General features: G+C 39.0%; 1 protein-coding gene across 2 annotated transcripts in view; it reads left to right on the top strand.

The window, feature by feature from the left end:
* The window catches only part of dnajc10 (DnaJ (Hsp40) homolog, subfamily C, member 10), a 66,341-nt gene extending 47,370 nt beyond the window's left edge, over nt 1-18,971 (top strand). For both annotated transcript variants that reach the window (XM_048599011.1, XM_048599010.1), the window contains 5 exons: nt 2,425-2,478; nt 6,680-6,827; nt 10,259-10,381; nt 14,421-14,537; nt 18,129-18,971. In XM_048599011.1, the coding sequence (XP_048454968.1) occupies nt 2,425-2,478; nt 6,680-6,827; nt 10,259-10,381; nt 14,421-14,537; nt 18,129-18,140 (454 nt within the window). In that variant the 3' untranslated portion in view covers nt 18,141-18,971. The remainder of the gene's footprint in view (nt 1-2,424; nt 2,479-6,679; nt 6,828-10,258; nt 10,382-14,420; nt 14,538-18,128) is intronic.
* The last annotated feature ends 8,208 nt before the right edge of the window (nt 18,972-27,179 follow it).

Raw genomic sequence — 27,179 nt, 5'->3', positions numbered from 1 at the left:
GAACTTTTAGAATTAAAACCAAAAGTACTGTGTGCTCTCTATATTAAAGCTGGGTAGCCACCAGATTAGTGAGACTTGAATAAAGAGAATCAGAGCTGACAGTGTAAGTTTAAGAGTGACTGTTTCAGAAGCTTGGAGAGAATAACAAAGATTTGAGCTAGAACAGGAGTGAAAGACATTATTAGAATGGGCTTCTTAAGGGTTGAGACCAATGCCACCGGTTTGATGGTGCTCAGCCAATAGATGAGTGGACATCAGAAACCATTGGGATAAGGAGATAAATTGGGTGGTCAGGAGTTGGGAGGAGATCATGGGAGTAAGTGTCAGCTTTATTGCTTTGGAATACATGAGCCGAAAGGAAGAAACTGCAAATAGCAGGTGAGGGAAGGTACAGTTAGATGGAGAGTAGGGAGGCCTTTAATGTTTTGTGAATTGAAGGGAGTCAAGAAAAACAGCAGCCATGATGCAGACAGAGATTCTTGCATTTTGAGTCTGAGTTGTATTTGTGAGTGGTAGAAGTGGAGAAAAGAAAGTTTAATGATTTGTTCTTTCTGTGAAGCTTTTGGAGTATTAAATGGCTTTGATCAATAAAAGACCTAAAAGCTTGGAGTAGTATAGCAACAACCTATCGTAGTCAGGTGAACATTAAATCAGCATGCACAGGACCTTATTGATTTTTAATTACGTGCAGTTAGCTGTATATGAGGTGAATAGTCACTTTGCAAAACTCAATAAGATATAAGTAAGTAAACCTACAACTAGATGGTGATGGCAAGACAGTTGAGGTGAAAAAAGGTGTGAATTCGCTGCTGCTAACGAGTTAGAGGCCAAGGAAATCGGAGTTCAAGAATGTGTAAGAGGTTTACAGAAGTGCTTACAAAGTACGCAGTCAGCAACGCTCTCTGTGACCATACCTGTTGCTATGAAAGGGTCATCTGGGAAAATGAATGAGTATTAATGTGGTTGGTGAAATTGAGAGGTGAACAATCAGGAAAACTAGCAAAGGAAGAGAAAAGTGAGTTTGAATGGATTCAGTCCATGCACTGAACAAAAAGGAAATTTTGCTGAGAGGGGTAGCTGGAAATCTCTGAAAGGCCCAAAATAGACAATTGAGCCATGAAGGATAAAAAGGCTGACGGAACAAAATGTTTAAAATTAAGAAAATAAGTTAGAGAATGAGGAAAGGAAGCCGCTGTGACACTGTAACAGTTTATTTGGCAACGTGGTGTGACACAAAGTCGGGCATCGATCCTGGGTTGGGGAAAAGAAATCCGAAGTAGTCAGCTAGTTTCAGCCCGAGCCAGGATATGTTCCACTAGGAAGAGTTTTTAATGTGAAGAAAGACTTATTTATGTGCTGGCAGACATTTTTCAAGGGATTATGACGATTATATGGAACACAGAATTGAAAAGAAGATTAGGTGGGTCCTTGAAGAATTCTAGTGGGTGACTTTGGGAAGAAATTTAGGAAATTAGCCAATGTGGAACAAGATTGTGGATAGAGAAGGTATCACAAGCGATGCAGAATGAGCATTTAGAGTGATGACTGGATAATGGTGGTGAAAACTGCTCAGCAAGCAATGATGAGGACTGAAGAACATGATCTGCAGAGTAAGGGATAGGAATTGAGACATAAGGGACATGGGGATAAAGCATGTAGAGCTTGGGAAGAGATGCTATGTTGCCTAGATTTAGGACAGTCACCAAAGCTGTAGGAATATGGTTGCTTATAGTATTGCAACAATTGTAAATGAAAGTACATTTGAAATAACTCTGAAGGTGTTTGATGGAATGTATTAATTGTAATGTCAGGTGATAAACTTATTGTCAAATCAGTCTGTTTCAGGCCGATGTATGGTCTGATATGTCAATGGAAATCAGGAGTCAGCTAGCTCAGGAACATTCCAGATCTTGATTTAAGAGCCAAGTGAGTAACAGGCCTTAAGGGTAGAGGAAGCATCTTCTCAGAAGTCATAGTCCGAAAGGAACATGTCCAGAGTCTGAGTCTGGAGAAAGTCAGGGATCTCTGAGGAAGTTTCAAAAAGGCCCAAGGAGAAGTGTAGAGTGGGAGGAGGTTAACTATAGACTACTGAGGTTTGAAGCAGGTATGTGGTCCCCAAGACCCACAGAATAAGGGATGGAGAGATAAAATAATTGTTAAGGCAGATCTCGTTCAGTCACACTTGAGGGAATCTTAGAAACAGAGTAATCCTTCCAAAGACTAAATTTGGAAAGAGGAAATTCGAAGTTTTTTTTTAAAATAAGGGTAACAATGTCAGGCATAAATTCTTCTGAACTGAATAGCAAAACAATTTCTGGTACTTGACTAATAAAAGCTGTGTAAAACCCTGTGAATGTACACTGTTTTGTTTCTGACTTTTTGTTTAAGTTACAATTTGTGACAATTTCCTGTTTCTTCCCACAGTAGCTATTCTGGTTGGTCCAGGAATGCAGAGTCACTTGGGTCATGGGCATTGGGGTAAGTTTCCACATTTTGGGTGAATGTGAGAAGATGTTATGTAAACTTTGCCAGGAGTTAAAACATTCAAATGCTTAAATGTTTCACACTACATAGCACATTTCTCTGCTTTTTGAGGCTTCAGCTAGAGAAACAGGCGGTGAGTCAGTGGTCATTCATCGGAATCTTCAGGATCATCAGAGTGATTATGCATCAGTTGAAGAGGAAAGTTTTGTCCTCTTTCTAGATGCACGCCTCAAATGCCAGAGGTCATCCAGGTGCTTTTTAGCCTTATTCTGTGTGGTTAGTTTCTTGAAATTTGCAAAGCAACATGGCTTCTTGGGCTTTCCACTCCAAACAAAGAACAATACAACACAGGAACAGGCCCTTTGGCCCTCCAAGCCTGCGCCAACACGTTTTGCCCTTCTATTATAAAAACTGTCTTCACTATAGGATCCATATCCCTCTATTCCCTTCCTCTTCATATATTCGTCCAGATTCTTCTTGAATGCTGTTATTCGGTCTGCTCCCACCACCACCTCTGGTAACGCTTTCCAGGCACTCGTCACCTTTATGTGAAAAATTTGCCTTACACATTTCTCTTAAACTGTACCCCCATACCTTGAAGCTGTGTTCGCTCGTAATTGACCCCTCCACCTTGAGGGAGAAAGCCTCATACTTTCCACTCTATCCATGCCATTCAAAATCTTTTAAACTTCTTTCAGGTTGCCTTTCAACCTCCTCTGTTCCAATGAAAACAAACCCAGTCTGTCCAACTTTTCTTCGTAGTTAAAATCCCCCATACCATGGAAAATTCTGGTAAACGTTTTCTGTAGCCTCTCCAGATTATCCACATGCTTCTGGTAATGTGGTGACCAGAACTGTATGCAATATTCCAAGTGTGGCCTAACTAAAGTTCTATAAGGCTGCGGCATAACTCCTCTATCCTTATACCCCATACACCTTCCAATAAAGGCAAGCATGCTGTAGACCTTTTTTTTCTCCTTATCTGCCTGCGCTGTCACCTTCAGTGATCTGTGGACCGGCACACCCAGGTCCCTCTGCATATCAGTACTCCTAAGGGTTCTGCCATTCACTGTATAATTTCCACCTGTACTTGACCTTCCAAAATGTATCACCTTGCATTTGTCTGGATTAAACTCCATATGCCATCATTCTGCCCATGCCTGCAACTGATCTATATCCTGCCGTATCCTCTGACATCCTGCCGTATCCTCTGACATCCTGCCGTATCCTCTGATATCCTGCCGTATCCTCTGACAATCCTCCTCACTATCCATAACTCCACCAATCTTTGTATCATCTGCAAACTTACTAATTAAACCTGCTACATTTTCCTCCAAATCATTTATGTACACCACGAACAGTAGAGATTCCTGCACTGATCCCTGTGGAACACCACTAATCACAACCCTCCATCCCAAAAAGCATCCTTTCACCCCTACCCCTGTCTCCTGTGACTAAGCCAGTTCTGTATTCATCTTGCCAGCTCACTCCGATTCCATGTGATTTCACCTTTTGTACCAGTCTGCCATGAGGGACATTGTCAAGGGCTTTACTGAAGCCCATGTAGACAACATCAATTGCTTTTCCCTCATGGATCATCTTTGTCACCTGAAAAAAACTTGATCATGTTAGTGAGGCATGACCTCCCCGCACAAAACCATGTTATCACTAATAAGTCCATTTGCTTCTAAATGTTGTCGCTAAGAACCTTTTCCAATAATTTCCCTACCACGGACATGAGACTCACAAGCCTGTAATTTTCTGGATTATTCCTGCTGCCCTTCTTAGTGGAACAATATTATCTATTCTCCAATCCTCTGGGACCTCAACTATGGCCAAAGTGGATAGAACGATGTCTGTCAATGCTCCACCAAACTGTTCTCTTGCCTCCCTCATGATTCTGGGATAGAACCGGGGACTTATCTACCTTAATACTTTTTAAGACGCACAACACCTCTTCCCTTTTAATTATTAGTTTAGGAGATTCAACATTCCCTTCCCTAAGATCAACATCCATCAATTTATTTTCTTTGGTGAATACCGACACACAGTATTCGTTTAGGACCTCACCTACCTCTTCTGGCTCCACACATAGACTCCCTCCTTTGTCCTTGAGTGGGCCAACCCTTTCCCTGGCTACCCTCTTGCTTTTTATATAAGTATGAAAAGCCTTGGGATTCTCCCTAATCCAGTTTCCTAATGACTTTTCGTGACCCGGTTTAACTGTCCTAATTAAATTCCTTCTTACTTTCCTCATATACTTCAATGGCTTCATCAGTTTCCATTCTCCTAGACCTTACAAATGCTTCCTTTTTCTTTTTGACCAAGATCATAACATCCCTGGTAATCCAAGGTACATGTTACTTGCTGTACCTATCCTTCGTTCTCACAGGAACGTGCTACTCTTGAACTCTTATCAACTACCATTTGGAAGATTCCCATATGTCTGATGCGGATATACCCTCAAACAGCCGCATCCAAGCAAAATTCTCCATTTTCTGCTTAATATTATTGTAGTTCGCTCTCTCCCAGTTGAGGTTATACAGGACATTGGTGAGGCCTTTTCTGGAATTCTGTGTCTAGTTCTGGTCGCCCAGTTACAGGAACGATATTATCAAGCTGGAGAGGGTTCAGAAGAGATTTACTAGGATGTTGCCGGGTATGAAAGGTTTGAGTTATAAGGAAAGGCTAGATAGGCTGGGAGTGTAGGAGGTTGAGAGGTGACCTGATAAAAGTTTATTAAATAATGAGAGGTAGAGATAGAATTGATGGTAGTTGACTTTTCCCTAAGCTGGGGAATTTCAAGACTAGGGTACACATTTTTAGGGTGAGAGGAGAGAGATTTATAACAGACATAAAGCAAATTTTTTACACAGAGGGTGGTTCGCATGTGGAATGAACTTCCCGATGAAGTGGTGGATGCAGCCACAATTACATGTTTAAAAGACATTTGAATGGGTATATGAATAGGAAAGGAATGCAGGGATATGGGCCAGGAGAAGGTAGATGGGTCTAGTTTAGTTTGGGATTATGTTTAGCATGGACTGGTAGGATCAAAGGGTCTGTTTCTGTGCTGTATGACTCTATAACACCTTCACCTGAGGAACTGCTGTTTTCCCTATCCATGAATATCTTAAAACTCACAGTATTATGGTTATTACTGCCAAAATGCTCCCCCACTGAAACTTCATGCACCTGGCTGGGTTCATTTCCCAAAACCAGGTCCAGTATAACACCTTCCCTGGTTGGACTATTTACACATGCAGCTGCTTTTTGGTGCCCTCCCTGTTGGCACAGACCACAGCAGTGACATGTTTCTACCTTTACACACTTCATGTTTAAACATTAAAGAGTGATCTGTTAAAAGACAGTAAAACAGTCCAGTTTCACCCACATTAAAAATGTCCTTTGGTGCATACTCCTTCAGTTAATAGCGAGACTAATTTGCAGCCTTCACCACACGTTTTCCCATGATTTCACAATCTGGCATGGCCTCATTGCACCTCTAGTTGACACAATTCTTTTTGTGCACAATTTCAGCTGATCCAGAGTTACCAGTTTGGCACTACGCTGTCCCTGATCAGTTGTAGGATTTGCTATTCTGCTGGTGGGAATGGCTGACAACTTTGCCATAGCTAGAGTTTCGGTTGTCTAAATTTGAGCCAATTAAATTTCACTGTATTTGAAATGTTTGCATTTTCTTGAGTTTAAAAGGTTGAGATGGGGGGAGTTGAAAAGGTTGAGAGATGATTCAATCAAAATGTTTAAATGATTCGGATTCAAGACAGAAGGGTATGGAAAACTATGTCCTTTGGGGATTCTGGCAGAAGAAGCACAGGTTTTAAAATTTGAACATTTGAGAGTGAACTAAGGAAGCATTTTGTTCTCACAAAATGTAATAAATCTGGAACTTTCCTGTAAAAAGCTGAGAGTTTTGAGGATCAATTAAGATTCAAGACTAGGATCAACTGATTTTTTTGTTACAAGGTTATTAAGGGATATCAATCAAAGGTAGCAAAGTGGAATTGCGTACAAATCAATTGTGATATCAAGTGCAACAACAGGGGAATGAATGGAATGGCTGACTAGTTTCTATGTAACTCTTCGTGTAATTGAGTGTCATTACTTTGTTTAACCCTTATAATATTTTAATAGGCCAACATCTTTAAGGAAACTTTTTTTTCTTTTTGCTCAGATTTCTTCCTCAAACCTCCGTAGAATTAACACCAGAAGATTTTACAAGACAAGTATTAAAAGGAAAGGACCACTGGGTAATTGATTTCTATGCTCCGTGGTGTGGTCCTTGCCAGAACTTTGCTCCAGAATTTGAACTTCTTGCTAAGGTAAGAATCATATAGTAGACATTTATAAAAGTTTGTTTCCTGTAGTTAAATATTTTTGACAAACACTTATTGCCAGTGAAGCTTTTGGCCTTTCTACACCATCCTTTTCAATAAAATGAGGTGATTGTCCAAAAACTGCTGCACAGACAGACAACAGGCAACAGTCATTTTATGCTTGACGGGAGGTATTTTTTAGGTTTCTGAACATACTGAATTATTGTAAAGTTAATAAACAAAATTAAACTGTTTACAGATTAACATCCCATCCATTTTTGAAAGTGACTCACTGTACAGTAAAAGACATATTTTAAAATGCATTTTTGATAATGGAAACACAGAAACATCAAAAGTAGGAGCAGAAGTAGGCTACTCAGCAGCTGAGAATTGTGTTGTGTTGTGTTGTGTATTTAGCCTGAATTTTCTATTAGATGAAGCAGAGGCGATGGCCTAGTGATATTATCGCTGGATTGTTAATCCAGAAACCCCGATAATCTTCTAGGAAAACAGATTCGAATCCCGCTATAGCAGATGGTGGGATTTGAATTCAAGAGTCTAATGGTAACCATGAATCCATTGTCAATTGATCAAAAAAGTCCATCTGGCTCACTAAAGTCCTTTAGGGAAGAAAACTGCCACCTTTACCTGGTTTGGCCTACATATGACTCCAGACCCACAGTAATGTGATTAATTCTTAAATGCCCTCTGGCCAGTTATGGACAGGCAAACAATGCAGGCCTAGCCAGTGACACTCCCATCGCATGAATGAATTTTAAAAAATTTAAACTTGCAACTACCTTGTTTTTCATTATTTGCAACAAATGACGCAAAACAAACTCAGATTCCAGAAACTAGCAGCATTATATATCGCAGAAGATCAGAATTTTTAATTCTGCCTTTAGAAATGGGAGCTAATTTCAGTTCTACAACTAACAGGAAGTTGCTTCTGCATGCATTCATTGCAGAATCCATCATTTTAGTCCAAAAGTTAAAAAACTAAGGTTATTGTCCTCAAAATATGCTGTCTCTAAAAGAATTATAAAAGCATTTAAGAACTTTTTATCCATCCACTAACCTATGCAGTTCATCCCAGTGATGTAGGTGAAGGATGAAAAAAAAATGCAGCACAAACTTTTCATTTAAGATTTCATTTAAAATGCAAATAAGTGTTGTTCTGCAATTGTTCTTTTTCTTATAATTAGGTTGCGTGTGTTGCATGCATCATTAATTTCCTCATTACTGGATTCTGTGCATTTTTATAGTCAATTAACTTTACCCTTCTTGCCTAGGGAGTTTTGTGAACAGTACAAATATATAAATCGGTGAGCAGGGCAGTATTGGTTGCTGCTAGGTATTAACCTCTCTCTTATGAAATTATAATTACGCAACTTTCATTACCAGTGAAATTTGACCACTGAGATTTTTCATTGGTGTGATTTTTTTTGTATATAAATAGGCTATCAATTACATAAATACAAGACCATAAGATATAGGAACAGAATTAGGCCATTGGGTCTATCGAGTCTGCTTCACCATTTGATTGTGACTGAATATTTCTCAACTCCATTCTCCTGACTTTTCCGCAACACATTTGATCCCCTTATTATCAAGAGCCTATCTATTTCTGTCTTAAACACAGTCAGTGACTTTGCCACTAGAAGGCTGTAGAGGCCATGAGTTCCATACAGTCACCATCCAATGGCTGAAGAAATTCCTCCTCATTTCAGTTCTGAAGGGCCATGTCTTCACTCACGGGCTGTACCCTCGTGATTTGGCCCCACTTACTAGTGGAAACATCTTCTCCACATCCCAGTCTATCCAGTCCTCTCAGTATTATGTAATTTTTAATGAGACCCTCCCTCCTCCTTCTAAACTCCATTGAGTACAGACCCAGAGTCCTCAACCGCTCCTAATATGACAAACCGTTCGTTCCTGGGATTATTCTTGTCAACCTGCTCTGGACTCCTCCATTGCCAGCACATCTGTCCTTTACCCCCACACTCTGTCTTCTGCCAGTCAGCCAATCCTGGAATATCAAATGGCTTTTCATCTCTAATTACTTCATTCTTAATTTCTTTTGAAAATTTCCTACTGATCTTTTAATTGGTAATCTGTAAATATTTCTCCTATTAACCTTCAATCTGAAAGTAACCAATATTGCGAAGTCAAATTAGTGGCTATTACCAACCAAGGAACTTGCACTATTCCTGCAATGTCACTCTTTTGATGCTGGGCCTCCGATCCTGGGCTTCAGTTTTTTCCTATTATAAAAAAGAAATTTACAACCTATGACCCAAAAAAGCAAGCAAAAAAAACACCTCTTCAAGCTCTGTACCGAATTCCTACACTGTTCCAAATTCCAAACTACATATTCATTCGGGCTGTCTCATTCTGGGTGTGATCTCTCCTTCCTGACTGTGCACAGTTTACTGATGTGTTAAATTATCTGTTAACACATCTTCACTTAGGTTTTAGAGTAGATTTGTAGCTCGGGTTGTGGGTGTTGAGGTTGTTGAAGTTGGTTGGCTCGCCGAGCTGGTTTCCTGTTTCGCAGACGTTTTGTTACCATGCTTGGTAACATCCTCAGTGCAGCCTTCGATGAAGAGTCGGTGTGATGGTGTTCATGTACTCTTGTTGTTAGTTTCCTTCTTGTTTGTCCGATGTAGCGTTTCTCACTTTTCACTTCCAGGTTTCCTTTGTGAGAAACACTACATCGGACAAACGGGAAGGAAACTAACAACAAGAGTACATGAACACCAACTGGCTACAAAAAGGCATGACCAATACTCACTCATCTCAATCCACATGGACAAGGAGAACCACCACTTCGACTGGGACAACACCAAGATCCTGGAACAGGCTAGGCAGGGACAGGCACGAGAATTCCTAGAAGCATGGCACTCCACGAAGCATGCTATTAATAAACACATTGAACTCGACCCCATATACATTCCACTACGAAGGAAACCCGGAAGTGGGGCAATCCATCTCAACGGACCCCAGAGTTTAAAAACCAGGTGGGAAGACACGCCGACACTTCATCGGAGGCTGCACTGAGGATGTTACCAAGCATGGTAACGAAACGTCTGCGAGCCAGCTCGGCGAGCCAACCAACTTGAACATCTTCACTTATTGAATGTCTGTTGATACTTTGACAATACGATTGGAAGATACAAATGAGTGTACACAAGGGTGTATAGAGTGCCAGGTTTCCTTTGAAATTTGTGCTAAACTTTTTGTTTTTGTCTCGTGCCTAATTACAAAGCCAGCTTTGTTGCTTTCAGGATAATTAACTTTGATGACAAAGTAACTGTTTTCTTTGCCATGAAAGCTGCCTGCCCTGCTGAAATGTCCAGCTTTTTATATTCCTATTTCATATTCATAGTATTTGTATTATTTGCACATTGAATACATTTTTCAATGTTTTTTAACAGTCAATCAAAGGTGAAATTAAAGCAGGAAAGGTGGACTGTCAGAGTAACCCACACACTTGTCAAACAGCTGGTATCAGAGCTTATCCAACTGTTAAATTCTATCCATTCCAAGGAGAAAAGAAGGTAAACAATTGTGCTATATCTTTGTTAGAACCAGCCATCACACATTGCACACTGGTAGATAGACTTTTCTCTGTATTCTCTACTCAAAAATTATTTTGCACTATATCTTGCTGGAAGTGAAAATTGATAATGGGGTGGTGAGAACAACCAGACTGGGACTGACAATTTATCATTTATCAGCACCCTATCCATCACTTTAAACACTCATTCCCTATATGCACCATGTGAAGATTCAATGCAGCAACTCACTAAGCTTCTTTCAACAGCACCTTCCGAACCCATGACCCCATCACTTCAAAGAAAATTAGTATTTGTGTAGAAACACTACTTCCTTCCAAGTCACATGCTGGAGCAATAACACTATTCCTTCACTGTCACTGGGTTAAAGTCCTTCAATGCAAGAAGTATCAGAAATAAAGCGGATGAACTTAGAGCATGGGTTGGTACTTGGAACTATGATGTTGTGGCCATTACAGAAACTTGGGTAACTCGGGGAGAGGAATGGATGTTGGAAGTTCCGGGATTTAGATGCTTTAAAAGAAATAGGGAGGGTGGAAAAAGAGGTGGGGGAGTGGCATTGCTAGTCAGGGCGAGTATAGCAGCTACTGAAAGGCAGTTCGAGAATGATATGTCTACAGAGTCAGTTTGGGTTGAGGTCAGGAACAAGAAAGGAGCAGTCACTTTGGGGGTTTTTTACAGACCCCCTAATAGTTGCAGAGAAGTAGAGGAGCGGATTGGGAGGCAGATACTGGAAAGGTGCAGAAGTCACAGGGTTGTAGTCATGGGTGACTTCAACTTTCCAAATATTGATTGGAAACATTTTAGTAGGAGCAGATTTTGTCCAGTGCGTTCAGGAAGGATTCCTGACACAGTATGTAGATAGACCAACACGAGGAGAGGCCACTTTGGATTTGGTACTTGGCAACGAACCGGGCCAAGTGTTAGACCTGTTGGTAGGAGAGCATTTTGGCGGTAGTGATCATAACTCTGTTTCTTTCACGATAGTCATGGATGAGGATAGGTACATACGGCAGAATAAAGTTTATAATTGGGGGAAGGGTAATTACAACTCAGTTAGGCAAGAACTGGGTAACATAAATTGGGAACAGATGCTATCAAGGAAGAGCACCACAGAAATGTGGAGATTGTTTAAGGAATGCATACTGCATGTTCTCGATATGTTTGTCCCTAGCAGGTAGAGAAGATGCGGTCGAGTGAGGGAACCATGGTTCTCGAGAGAGGTCGAACGACTGGTTAAGAGGAAGAAGGAGGCTTATGTAAGGTTTAGTAAAAGAGGAACAGAAAAGGCTCTAGAGGGATACAAGTTAGCCAGGAAGGAGCTGAAGAAAGGGCTTAGGAGAGCTCTAAGGGGGCATGAGAAAACTTTGGCGGATAGGATCAAGGAAAACTCCAAGGCTTTTTACACGTATGTGCAGAACAAGAGAATGACCAGAGAAAGTGTAGGGCCGATCAAGGATTGTAAAGGGAATTTGTGCACAGTGCCTAAAGAGATAGGAAAGGTCCTTAATGAATACTTTTCTTCAGTATTCACAACTGAGGGGGACCTAGTTGTAGAGGAGGACATTGTGAAACAGGCAGGTAGGCTAGAGGAGGTTGATGTTAGTAAAGAAGATGTGCTAGGAATTCTGAGGAAGTTGAAGATAGATAAGTCCCCCGTGCCTGATGGGATTTATCCAAGGATTCTATGGGAAGCGAGGGACGAGATCACAGGGCCTTCGGCAATGATCTTTTCGTCCTCACTGTCCACGGGTATAGTGCCGGAAGATTGGAAAGAGGCAAAAGTCATTCCCTTGTTCAAAAAAGGGAACAGGGATAACCCCGGAAATTACAGGTCAGTTAGTCTTACGTCCGTGGTGGGCAAATTATTGGAAAGGGCTCTGAGAGACAGGATTTACAATCACTTGGAAAGGCACAGTTTGATTCATGATAGTCAACATGGATTTGTGAGGGGTAGATCATGCCTCACAAACCTTATTGAATTCTTTGAAGACGTGACCAAACACGTGGATGAAGGTGGAGCAGTGGATGTGGTATACATGGATTTAAGTAAGGCGTTTGGTAAGGTTTTCCATGGTAGGCTCATACAGAAGGTAAGGAGGCATGGGATAGGGGGAAATGTGGCAGATTGGATTCAGAATTGGCTGACGCTTAGAAGACAAAGGGTGGTAGCAGACGGAAAATATTCAACATGGTGCTCAGTTACGAGTGCTGTACCACAAGGATCTGTTCTGGGTCCTCTTCTATTTATAATTTTTGTAAATGATTTGGATGAAGGACTGGAAGGCTGGATTAGCAAGTTCGCGGACGATATGAAGGTGGGTCACGTTGTGGACAGTGCGGAGGGCTGTTCTAGGTTACAAAGGGATATTGATAGGATGCAGAGCTGGGCTGAGAAGTGGCAGATGGAGGTTAACCCTGAAAAGTGTGAGGTGATTCATTTTGGAAGGACAAACTTGAAAGCAGAATACAGGGTTAACAGAAAGATTCTTGGCAGTGTGGAGAAGCAGAGGGATCTTAGGGTTCATGTTCACAGTTCCCTGAAAGCTGCCACCCAGGTGGATAGAGTTGTTAAGAAGGTGTATGGTGTGTTAGCTTTCATTAATAGAGGGATTGAGTTCAAGAGCCGTGAAGTTATGCTCCCGCTATACAAAAGCCTGATTCGGCCACGTCTGGAGTATCGTGTCCAGTTCACCTCATTACAGGAAAGATGTGGAGGTGTTGGAAAAGGTGCAGAGGAGATTTACCAGGATGTTGCCTGGAATAGAGGGAAGGTCTTACGAGGAAAGGTTGAGAGGGCGAGGGCTTTTCTCTTTAGAACGACGAAGGATGAGAGGTGACTTGATAGAGGTGTACAAAATGATCAGAGGTATAGATAGAGTAGATAGCCAGAGACTTTTTCCTAGGGTGAAGGTAGCTTCTACGAGGGGACATAGTTTTAAAGTGAAAGGAGGTAGACATTGGGGAGACGTCAGAGGTAGGTTCTTTACTCAGAGTGTGGTAGGGGCGTGGAATGCATTGCCGGAGCGGGTAGTGGAGTTGGCCTCATTAGGGGCATTTAAGCGGCTATTAGATAGGCATATGGATGATAGGATAAGGTAGCGGTGGAGGTTAGATAGACCTTAGATTTCGGGTAAAAGTTCGGCACAACATCGTGGGCTGAAGGGCCTGTACTGTGCTGTACTGTTCTATGTTCTATGTTCTAACTGTAAGCGTACCTACACCACAGACTGCAACAGTTCAAGATGGTGACCACACACCACCACTACCTCAAGAACATTAAGGGATGAAAAATAAATGCTGGCCTTGTTAGTAACACTTGCATTGCAAGAATGAATTTTTTTAAAAACCCTGAACTTTTTGTGGCAAGTTTAAGTGTAAATTGGCATGCTAAAAAGTTCTAAAAATTAATCGGGAGGGTGAGAGTGACATGTCTTGTTGTGCAAAGCAAGCAGCATAAGTTTGCCAGCAAGTTCTGAAAATTCACAACTAGCATCTTATTCCTGAATACAGTGGGCTGTTTTGCCAGTCTGTTATTACTGTGTAAGTTATTTTTCTAACAACCAGCTCATTAATCAGAAATTAGTTTTTATGTTTTCTTTATTTCTCAATACCTGCCCTTGTCAACATTCCCAGCTAGGTGGATCAGTATGTATGATATTGACCCTTTTTTTACTACCTTGCACCTCCAGTGCCATTGTACACCAAATAAACACACAACTTATTGAAGGGAGTCAACCAGTGCTTCATGTGAGTCAGAAGGGCAGCATCTAGTTTTAATTTTTTTTTAATAAAATAATTCCCATCCTATTCATCCATGTAGACAAATATGTAACTTCCGTAAGTGCCTACTCTTCATGGCTCGGTGAACATAAAAATTTGCATGATAGGGAATCATGACAAGGTTTTCCCGTTCTGTCCTCGCATGTCACAGTGCTTACAAACATCATATATGTTCAGCTATTACTTTTCTCTATTTATTGTTTGATTTTGCAAAATATTTAATGTTTTTGACTTTCAGAAAAATGCTGCAGGAGAATATATAAACAGTAGAGAAGCAAAAACGATATCACAGTTGCTGAGAAAGCGATTGGAAGAGCTTCAACCAAAGTCAAAAGATGCATTTTCAGCTAAAAAGGTAACTAAGATTTTGTCTGTTTTTGTCTAAAAAGTGCAGATCAGTTTGTAACAAGCGAACAGCATAGAATTCTTTGTTTTATTAGAAAGTTAGTATTCGTGTGGAAACAAATTTACAAAAATATTGATTTCCTTATTACCTTTAAATAATAGCATATGAAACAAACCCACACCAAATTGTGATGCAACAGTCAATTTATCTTTAAAAGAAAGTCAGTTTTTTGATGCAGTCTTTGGTCACTTACCCATATTCATATTCACAATAGAAACCAATTTTAATGGAATCCCTGGTATATAAGGAAGGTGAAGATGTGCAAGCAACTGCACCCTGTTCTAAACATATGCAAATGTAGATCAGAAGGTCAGAAGTGGGGATATTCGCAGTCCATGTTCAAATGCAACAAGATTTGGACAATATCCAGGCTTGGGCTGACAAGTGGCAAGTAACATTCGCACCACACAAATGCCAGGCAATGACCCTTTCCAGTAAGAAATAATTTAACCTCCCTTGACATTCAATGTTATTATCATCCCTGAATCCCCCACTATCAACATCCTTGGGTTACCATTGACCAGAAATTCAACTGGACTCGCCGCATGAACATAGTGGCTACCAGAGCTGGTCAGAGGCTAGGAATACTGTGGCAAGTAACTCATCTTCTGACTCCCCAAAGTCTGTTCACAATCTGCAAGGTGCAAGTCAGGAATATGGTGGAATACACCCCACTTGCCTGGATGAGTGCAGCTCCAACAACACTCAAGAAGCTTGTCGCCATCCAAGACAAAGCAGCTCACATGATTGGTACCATATCCCAAACATCCACTCCCTCCTTCATCGATGCTCAGTAACAGCAGTGTGTACTATCTACAAGATGCACTGCAGAAATTCACCAAAGACCTGTAGACAGCATCTCCAAAACTCTCGACCACTTCCATGTAGAAGGTCAAGGGCAGCAGATACATGTGAATACAACTTCCTGCAAGTCCCTCCCAGTCCCAGACCATCCTGACTTGAAAATATATCGCCATTCTTCCACTGTCACTGGGTCAAAATCCTGGAATTCCCTCCCTAAGGGCATTGTGGCTCAACCCACAGCACGTGAACTGCAGCAGTTCAGAAGACAGCTCACCACTACTTTCTCAAGGGCAACTAAGGGCAGACAATAAAAATGCTGTCCGGCCAGCAACTCCCATGTCCCACAAATGGTATATTTTTTTAAAATGTCTACACTTATAGTAAATGACAGGAATTTGTGTTTAGCCAAGAAAATTTGGAATAAGTTTAGGGAACTTAGATCACCTGTTTTATTCCAACAAGCCACATGACATTTGGACTTCCACAATTCTTTTCCAATCTATTTTCTCTCCTAAGGGAGGTGAAAAACCAAAAGCAAGGGAGATTTTCAAATCAAGATTTTGACATTTCATCCTGAGGCATGAAGTGACTTGAATTGTTCAAGACAAGAATCACATTGTTATATTTCGTCATCTAACATGTCTAATGGAGTGATTGAGCAGTTTGGGCCTATTGTAGCTAGAGTTTTGGAGAATGAAAAGAGATCTAATTGAAGATGTAAAATGCTAAAGGGGAATGACAAAGTAGATTTAGAGTGGATGTTTCTCCTTGTGGACCAATCTAGAACGAGAGGTCATAGTTTTAGGCTAAGGGGCGGCAGATTTAAAACAAAATGGGGAGAAATTACACCTCTCAAAGGGCTGTGAATCGGTGGAATTCTGACCCTGGAGATATCAGGACTACGAATAACTTTAATGAGGAGAGAGATTTTTAATTGAAAAGAGTAATGGGGAGCAGGAAAGAAAGTGAGTTTGAGGCAGACATGAGATCAGGCATGATCATGTTAAATGGCAGAGCAGGCTCAACAGGCTGAATTGTCTACTCCTGCTGCTAGTTCTTATACGATGTAAAAATTAATTGAATTATAAGCATACATTGCATACATTGTAGAAAAGTGCTGCATTCCTGCTGCCATTCCTGTTGTTTGCTTCAAATTATCAATGTTAATATAATTGGTTGAAATGAAAGATTAATGATAATATCACATTTAATACTATTTTCTGCATTTCTCCAATTACTACCTCCTTTTCCTCTCAATGATTTATGAAGGATTTCAATCCCTTTTGCTTTAGAACCCCAGTACCTTGTTCCTGTGACAATTCCTGGGGAGTAGGTTTGTCAGTGTTGAAAATTTCTGATCCTGCATTGAATCAAAAGCAGCAAAATCGTGTGTGTGTGTGTGTGTGTGTGTGTGTGTATGTATTTATATGTACGCATTCCAACATGGGTAATTCAAGAATGACAGTCGCTGAATTTTCTTACTTTTGTTGCTTCTTGCCGAGGAGATACTGATGCATGATTAGGTGTTTGGGTGACAATAATTCACTTGATGCAGAGAATGAATTAAAACTTGCATTTATATAGCACCTTTAACATAGAAAAATGCTTAAAAAATGTTTTTTAAACTTGGCACAGCTCAATGTCACTGATTTGTCAAGGGACCACTGATCTGTCAGTAGGCCATATTATAATTTCCATTTTCTATTTAAGAGCACCAGAGATGAAATCTTGACCAATGGACAAGTGGCTGCAGTTGTATTCCAGCACTGCCCACCTTGATTAATAATTGGTTGTTCCTGTACTTAAATTGGAAACATGCAGTAACTTTCAAGAAGTAAAAGCCACTGAAAGTTAAATCTTTCACCTGCTTCTGACAGAGAATAATTCCCTATTTTCAACTGATAATAGAAGTTCCTGTTTATGTTACACCAACCCAATGTGAATTTTCTAAACAGAAGTTTATTCTCATGTCTACTTGTCTGCTGAACAGAACAATGCCTGCTGAAAAGTGGATTGACCACACGTTAACTCTACTCCATTCATGAGTTCATGTCAATTGTTTTTATAAATTATTTGCTGCCATTTATTTGAAAAGTTGGCAAGGCCACTCTTATTGGCCATACCTGATTACCTTGAGAAAGTAATGGTGGCGCCTTCTTGAATTGCTGTAGGCTTTGTGGCAGTTGTACTCCTGCAATGCTGTAATGAATTCTAAATGTTTGTTCTAGCTCTATAAATGCGTTACTTGCAAATGATTAGATTTGTTATACTGTGATTTCAACAATAGCTATTTAGATTTGTCCAGTTTTTTTTCAACTTTGGATTCCAAGATTGGTAAATCACCTACACAGTCATTCTGATTTAATTCTTCCAGATGCTTGAATGCTATCAAGAGTAGAACTGAGGTCAAAGTGACTATGATTTTGAATTGGCCATTTCTAAAATGTTTTTATTCCAGCACATTTGTTTTTCAGCTCAGGTGTCACTAGTTCTGATTGAAAACCTGTTTGTGTCTGTCAATTTCTGAAGCTGACTGGCTCTCCTCAGTTTTAACTTGAACTTTTAACTGAGTGCAAGAAACCTTTCAGCTTCTGTTTCAAGATAAAGCTGATAAATGTTAACTATTTTAAAGAATAAGCACACCATTTATTGATTGCATTTGATGTATTAATTATTTTATGTCTTTAGATAATGTTGTTTTCCATGCATTGGTACAATTCTTCATTCCTCTTTCAGGATGAACTATAAACTTGTGATCTCTGGAAAGGCTGAGGAACAATGTCAGCTGGAAATCTGCAGCGAAAGAAATCTGAAATATGAAGCAAATAAGATTTTAACATAACATAATTCAATTTGCTTGTGGAATATGAGATCAAACTCATTCTATGGACTAAAGTTATTCACCTGATTTTAAACCGAGATGAACAATTGTAGAATGATGCACCCAAGCAAGTTCCACATTGGCGAGCTCATCAAAGTTCCTTATTCACTACATATTTTGCCACATTTTACCATGTTGAAATTTATATAGTAATATTTTTGACATCCATTGTCCAGCTATCCCAAAATACTTCTAAAAGTTTGTTTTGAGTGTTTAATGTTTCCACTCCAAGAAGCATCACTCCATTCATTTAGTATGGTATATGAATTGAGAAACTGAAACTTCTTACTACCAGCCATCTCTGCTGTAATGTGTTTTGCTATCTGTTGCAAGTTGAAGGGATCACTGGTATTATTATGCACTGATGATATAAATTATGTGGAAAAGATTGTTTTGTTTTGGAGAATACTAGATATTTGATTTTTTTTGTAGAATGCTTGAATAAAGTAGTTGGGAGTAATGCACATTAGTGCATGATTTTGCTGATGCTGGTGAACCCAATTAAATTTGTATTCATTTCCTTTTATGTACTGTTGGTTTTGTCGGATTGTATTCCATATATGGTTTCCTTATTTAATGTTTGTGGAATTGTTTTGTTTTAAGGACTGAGCACAATTAGTGAACATTCTTTTATAAATTGAAAATCAATGCATTTGTAGCTGTGGCTACTTGCAATAAATTCTAGGATTTTAGTTGAAGTCTATTGCTTGGGCATCATGTTCGATTTAATATGACCCAATATTTAAAATTCAACAAGTTCAGAATGTTTTATAATGTGAATTTTAATTGTAAATTACTTCAGCATTGAATTTTCTGACATGGTTTTAAGATCTAAGTAATGAAAGAACAGTTATTTTTCAACTGAACACTCTTGCTGTGTAGAAAAATCTCCGAGCAAAGAAGTGGTTGTTCATGGTTTATATAGTACTTGATTTCTGCCATGAAAAATCTAGATTTTAGTTTTATGGCACGTTTGGAAATAAGATGTTGTCAGTCTTTGGAAGTTTGGAACATTTTACTAACTAACTGCTAAATCATTTCAAAAAACAAGCCTGGGTGTTTATTTTGATATATTGCAGCTGTACTTCAGGGAAAAATCACTGACACTTCATATTGGACAAACACTGACCAGAATGAACTTTTAACTATTTTGAGAGTTACATTTTGAGTGTCCAATGCATTGTGTCTCAAATTTGGTCTTGGCTAGTTGACATTCTTTGAACATATTTCATATAAACATATTTCTTTCCTAATTGAACATTTCACACATGCCTTAAATCGCTTCAGAGTAGTGTTAGTTAGTCTTCAAAGCTTTGAAGTCAACCAAAGTAAATTTTAAATTTTAGTTTTTAAAACTGCAGTGTCACAACAGTGCTAAGAAAAATAACTAGACAAACAACCAAAAGGAAAATCCAGAGAAAATTCTACATTTTTTTAATTCTGGGATGTATAAACTCTTTATCTATTCACATGCAAGTTCAGAAAGGATAATATTAGAACAATTGCATTTTTTAGTAATTGTTGCATTTACAGTACTTTTATATAGTTTAATAAAATAGGAATACAGTTCATAGAAGTTATTGACTCTTTAGTCAATATTCTACTTCACATATTACCTGACCATCGCCAAATTGCTGATAATTAGATTCATTAGGAAATATAGTCACCGAAGAATATTTTAACAGTGAAGTGGCCTTACTCCCCTGAATGGAACCTGTGCTAAAGGAATGTTTCATTTTGGTCTTGTACTTGATTCATTGTTGAACACAGTCAACTTTGTGGTTGGGTGTCAGTAGACCTATTTTCTTTATACAAGCTTGGTAGTCCATCTTGTTCAGAAATAAGTTTTTTTTTGCATTTTGAATTTGGAAATTAGGGCATGGTTTGTGTGATAGTTTATAGCTAGCAAGGACATCACCAAAAATAAACTATATCAAACACTATCAGGATGTAGCTTAATTAATATTTAACCATCAAAACTACATATCACAAATGGCTGTCTGCTAGGCTTTGAAGGTATTTTGCAGATACAAATTACTAAAGTTACAGAAGTTGAGACAGAAAACATCTAACAGAATCAATTACCCTCTCAATGTATTATCTCATGCATTTCCTTGACACTCGCTAATTGTAAGGACTTGAGCTATTGCTATGGACCCTTCTTTAGAATGTGTTTGAATCCATTCCGAGGAAGGTTCACTTGATGTAAAACATTAACTCTGCTTTCCCTCCACAGATACTGCCAGACCTGCTGAGATTTTCCAGCAAGTTCTGTTTTTGTTTCTGATTTCTAGCACCTGCAGCCCCTAATGTTGCAACATAGTTATGCCTGACTTTTAACACAGTGCAGAGCTTTCTGGGTGACAGAGTCCAAGTCATCTGGCTTCATTTATGTTATTTTAATCCATACATCATCAAAGCGGATCTTTCTTTTCTCTGCTACTTTTACAGGCTAGCGCTAGAAAACAATCATTGATAAGATATATTAAGAGAAAGATTACTCCTTCGAAGTGAAATAAATCTTTGATACATTCGCAGTTGCTGCTGGCTGATGTCAAATCTAACTTTAGATTCCTGATTTCTATACTGCTGTACCTTGCCTCAGGCATCTCTGACACCTGACCTGAGATCCAAATAAGATCTTGCTGAAAAGTAAGAAGGAAAGCAAGAGTTTGACCCTGAAATAAAAGTAAACTCTGCAGAAAATTAGCAGGTCTGGCAGAGAGAAACAATGTTAACTATTTGTATCAAATATGATTTTTCTCCAGAATTTGTGATTTTACTTCAGATATCTAGCATCTGCAGCACTGCTTTTATTTGAAGATTTTTAACCCTAATATTTGCAGCTTGGAGGGGAGTGTAGCAACAGCAGAGTTAATAACAACAGTCTATAAGTAGGCTGACTCTGGAGCCAGTTCCAGCACTTCCACTCATATTCCAGACATTGTCAATTCACCAAAACAAGATATAGGTGTAAGTAATGAGCCTATACCTACACTCCTGCCTAACCAGCCTCTTTAATCTTGAGCCTCCACAGTTGCCATGGAGTCAGTCCAACTACTTGATGACTCATAGTTCACAACCCTTTAGTCACTCTCAGTAATCTGGATCTGGTAACCTTTTGAAAGACAAATTTAAAAAGATTTTACCCATTGCTGCCTTGCCCTGTCCTTCCCCATCCCCACACTGACCCAGGCCATTACAGTTGTGTTTGAGGGAGGATGCTGGGGCTTGAACTAACTGGATACTACATTGCTAACTTCACCTGCTACTGCAGTACACACAGGTTACTGTGCTATTTAAACCTGTATAACCAGACCAGCATCAAAAGCATTCTGGCTTTTAAGTATAGCTTGAATGTTTGTTAAAAGAAATGCAAGGACCGCAATAAAGCTAAAACTAAAAATAAAGAAGTGCTGAGAATGTTTGCTTTCCCATATCTTTGCCTGAAATTTTGTTTTTCAAAATAATATACAGGTAATGGTCATGTTGAATCAGTTTTGCTCGAGCTCATGTTAGCTATAACAAGGAACTGAGAGGGGACTAGTTGATAGCTTGCAACAATATTGCTCAACTAAGTTTTTACTCCTCTTAACCAGCTTGGAAAATGTCTGAAGCAGCTATTCTTACTGCAGTTTCTTTTCTGCACTGTTATGCACAAAAAAAGCAAAAATCCACAAAATAACCCTGACATTTAAGTATGGTGAGCTAAAACACGGTGTTCCAGCAGATGGCAGTCCAGTCACACCTAGACTTTCTGATGTGCCCCTTTGTTGTTTAGAGGAGATAGTTCTGATACACTGAACATATTAAAGTCGATCCTATAAAGTCATATTGATTCTGCTTTCTTATTACGCCTTATCTGGGCGAATCAGCTCAAATCTTCTGGTTTGCAGACAAATGGGGCCATGTTGAAGTGAGTTAGAATTGGAGACATCGGAGGATTCCAACTTACCTATCTGAAAGATTAGGAAAAACCTAGAAAATTAAAACCTGATGTAACCTCTGGCTGGTTATCAACTGGATCCTCAATCATTCACGCTTCAAGTCCCTATTTATGGATAGCTTACTACTGTACCAGCTCTCTATCTGTCCTGCACCCCACCCAACACCCACATCATTACAATATGACCTGACGCTGGCCTGCTCTGTATCCAAGCCAACTGCTTGCTCAACTTGGAAAGTTTCTTGGAATTTATGGATAGTGTATGTTGTGGTTCTATGTTTGCTTAAACTGATTTATCAATCTCTCAGAAGAATGGTGAAGTAGATGTGGCTTCTGTTTATTTTGAAGGTATGTTACAGGATTGCTCAGCAGACAGAGTCACTATAAAGGCTCAATAGCTATTTATCAGGAAAGCACAGCTACACTCCCTCACAATCAATGCTGTAAATGACTGTTTAATGGCTATTGCTCATAACTTCTCCAGCCTTGTTATTTGCTCTTCATATTCCTGCTTGAAATGGTGTCATGACAGTGTAATTTCAAGTTTTTTTAGAATATTTGAAGCCCTCCTTATCTTGGCCACTTGTTAGTCATGGTTTGACCAGATTTTAGAGCATTGTTATTTATTTAATAGTTAATTTTATGTAATCCAACCACATTGTGCTTATTTGTCAAGATAGTGCAACTACCTGACCTAAATGACAGACTAATGTTGAATTCTGATTGCATTTATGTTGTAGTCCCTCCATTGATGGAAAACAAAGCCACTTTGTATTGACATTAAAAGAATAAAGTATTGCAGAATGCTGGAGCCTTTGAAATAATATCAGAAGGTGTTGCAAGAACTCAGCAGATCTGGCAACATCACGAGGGAAAAAGCAGAGTCACTTTCCAAATACTTCTGGGTGGACTAAAAACATTAAGTCTATTCCTCTGTCCACTGATGCTGCCAGACTTGCTGAGTTTCTGCAGCACTTTGTGTTTTTATTGCATTGACACCACATTTGTCTTGTGAATTCACATAAATGTCAATAGCTGTTTTGGGTATTTCAGGATTTCTTTCACCTCCATCAAATTAAAGAGAGCCTTAGTTCATTATAACAGTGGCCCATTCACCAGTGTAAAGTGTTTATGTAGTTTCCTACCTCTGACAGTACTTTTATGTACTTTAGAACACTTTGGAATTTCAATATTAAATATTTACAGAAACATATTTCTCAGCAGGAAAAAAATATTTTAAATGCTGTAAGGAGCCCTTGTTAAATATTACAAAGAGTTAAAAGGAAGTGAGTATTTTCCTGAAGTCAGCAATAACCAATTAAAACTAACTGGATGACATACACGTAGTTGTAAAATAATGATGAAGAAGAACTTGCACTTTTAGAATACCATTCACCTCTTCAGGACATCCCAGAGTGCATCACAGCCACTAACCTACTTTTGATTTTTAGCAAGTTGTTTTATTTATTCTTTTAAAGGATATGAGTGTTGCTGACAAGGACACCTGTTACCAGATCTTAATTACCCTTGGGAAGATGGTGGAAGTCACCTTCCTGAACCATTGCAGTACATGTGGTGCGTGCATGTAAACCCACAGTCCGGAGTTCCAGGATTTTGATCCAGCAGCAATGAAGGAACAGTGACATATTTCCAAGTCAGGATGGTGCATGACTTGGAGACAGCTTGCAGGCGTTGGTATTCCCATGTACCTGTTGTTCTCTTAGATGGTAGAAGACATGAGTTTGGAAGGTGCTGTCGAAAAAGTGGTGGTGAGTTGCTGTAGTACATTTTGCAAATGATGCATTTTGCCACCAGTGTTTTGATGATGGAGGAAGTGAGTTGTTCTGTAACAGGTAAACGTGACAATCAATTTGTGAACAGCAAAGACACAAATAGGAATAAACAAACAATTCATCGGATTTTAGAAGCATTGATATAGCTAAATTAGGTAATATTGAGAAAATAAGTATCATCTCTGTGTTATTAATGAGGATGCATACTTTGACTAGATAGTTACAGGGCAGTTGTAGAAGCAGACATTATTCATTTTTTGTGTTTATTGTTTAATACAGTTGTGCCATAAAGACTTTTTTTTCTACTCATAAAAATGACTCAGATGTTAGTGATTTGGGACTAAAGCTCGATTCTATGTTACATCTGTGTTATTTTTTGCCTCATAATTATTAAATCAAGTTATTTACAGTGTTAAGACTTGGCCAAAGCCTTTTTATTTATATACCTTCTTAATAGTGGTACTGTAAGTTCTTCTTGTATTTAATTATAATGCATGAAAAAGCACAAGCTTAACAAGTAGACCCTTTTAAGACTGTTTAAGAAATTCAATAGTAATGCTTATCAGAAATTTGAACAAAGAATGTTCAAGAGATTGCAGACACCAAAGTTAATAAGTTGCAGACAGAGGAGATGATGAGCAGCATTATGAGAATCCAGGCCAATCTGAACTTGAAAATTTGGGTTAAATTAAATTAAAATATTGTTGATGTTCTGGTTTCATATGAACAAAAGGATATAGAGGGCAGTAATATTTACAATAAAAATGTCAGAACTGAGAGGAAAATAAATATCTGGAAAAACTGAACAGGCTTAGGATCTTTTCTCCAGAAAAGAAAGGATAAGGAGTGAAATACTCACTGTTAAAATTAAGATAGATTTGATAGAACAAAAATAGAAAAGACGTCTCTACTTGCGAGTGTATCCAAAACGAGGGATCATGAAAATGAGTCAATAATAAATTCATTGAAGCAATTTGGAAGAAATATTTTACGTACAGTGCGGTTAGACTGTTGAACTTGTTTCCTCACAGTACAGTTGAGGTGAATAGCATAATTATATTTAAGGCAAAACTGGATACATAAAAATTCCTGCCTTCCAGTTCTGAGGAAGGGTCCTTGGACCCGAAATGTTAACTCTGATTTTCTCTTCACAGATGCTGCCAGACCTGCTTAGCTTTTCCAGCAACGTCTGTTTTTGTTGTTGAAAACTGGCTATATGCTTGAGAATAAAGAATCAAAGGTAATAAAAATAGGGCTAAATGAAGTAGTGTGTGAGGACGTTCATGTGGAGCATAAACACCAATGTAGACCAACTGGACTGAATGCCTGATTATAGTCTCTAATGTAAATGACAGAATTGTCAATGTTATTAAAGCAAAGTAATGCCAACTTGATTGCGAAAGTCTGAAGTTACTCTGAAGCAAATCAGAATGAGATGCTTTGTTAGAGCTCCCAATGCTGTTTCACTCTATTGTTAGTTTCTGTTTTAACTACAGATTGTGGGTGCACTTTGAAATATTAATAACAAGCTGTCATTTATATAGCAACTTTCGTGATCTCAGTTCATCACAAAATGCTAACATTCTACTAAAATGTAATATTCTGGTAAATCTATGCTCAACTCCCTCCAAGACCAATATATTCTTGCAAAGGTATATTGCCCAGTACTCCAAATATTGTCTAACACGGGCTTTGTATAGCTGTAGCACGATTTCTAACCCCTTTGTCATAATCCTCTAGATAATGAATCATTCTTTTTGTAAGTATTCTTTATGCTGAAGGCCTGAATTCTGTGAAAATGGTAACATTGTACCATTCAGGTGCACAGAGAGGTCCAAGAGTTAGGTGGCAGCGTTGAATTCTGCCCAGCAACAGGAGTAGAACTTATTGCAAGTGTTTGTTTATGTCACTCGGGAAAGTGTGAGGGTCACTGAAAAGCAGTTTTGTGGACACAGATTTGGAGAAAGAGATGGGCAGATTCCACGTTAGGAGTGGTGATTTTTAGGAGTCAAGCGTGATTAGATGGCTCTCTACTGTTAGAATCAACTCAGGAATTAGAAAACAGCTAAGAGTTGGAGTCAGGACTCAGAGGAGGTTCAGGGAGCTGTAAAACAAAAAAAAAGGGGGCTTGATGGTCCTGTATTGGACAAGGTGTGAAGGACTTTGAAGAAAGCTGAGAGCATGAATACTTCTGTGCAGCTCAGAGAGTGGGGGCTTAGCTCAGAAGTAATATTTGCATCGTACAATTGAGCAAGACTGCAGCTCAGGGAGAACATAGGGACAGATCTAGCTTGGTGGTTAACTATTGGTGAAAAAGGTGGGATCCAGTGAGAGCATACCAGAACAGGAGCAATTGTCATAGCATTCCATTCTGAAATGGCTCTTGACAGAAAGGTTTAAGACCAGATCGATAAAAGTGAAGAATTGTAATCACTTGTGATGTTTACTAAGTTTTTATGACCCACTGTATTATTAATGCCCTGGGTTAGTTACTGAGAAATCCATTTGGGTCTGTCTCAATTGCATTTGCTTTTTGTGTGTGTTAAATCACAATATATCACCCATGTTTACCATATGTTAATTTTGGGTGTTAGAAATAAGTTGTATATGTATTGTATATCATATTATTGTTCTAATCATACAGAAAAGTGTGCTGTGTGTTAAATCTATAAAATCTGTTGCTTTATTCTCTAAGTATGAAGTTTGCAGTCTGGTGTAGATTGAATAAACAGCACACTTCTTCTACACAATTAGAACAGTAATACAATGTACAATACACATACAACTTATTGCTAACACCCAGAATTAACATATGATAAACATGGGTGATATATTGTCAGTTAACACCCACATACACATCAAAAGGTAAATGCCATAACAGTATACAGACCAGCATTCCATTGCCTTTTCAATTATTTTTCATACCTGTTCATGATACCTTAATTACCTTCTGTACATAGAACCCAAGTCGCTTCTGTTTTTGGAAAGTATGTGTTGCCAATAAATAGTTAAATAGTTAGGACTATGATACAGAATCTTGCAGGATGCCACAAGAAACGTGTCACCAATTAGATTAGAGATAGTAAGAACTGCCGTTGCTGGAGTGTGAGATAACGCAGTGTGGAGCTGGAGGAACACAGCAGGCCAGGCAGCATCAGAGGAACAGG

The sequence above is a fragment of the Rhincodon typus genome, chromosome 7 (genome assembly GCF_021869965.1).
Source record: "Rhincodon typus isolate 14 chromosome 7, sRhiTyp1.1, whole genome shotgun sequence".
NCBI lineage: Eukaryota > Metazoa > Chordata > Chondrichthyes > Orectolobiformes > Rhincodontidae > Rhincodon > Rhincodon typus.
The sequence above is the reverse complement of the archived record's forward strand: the minus strand, read 5'-3'. Positions and strand labels throughout refer to the sequence as shown.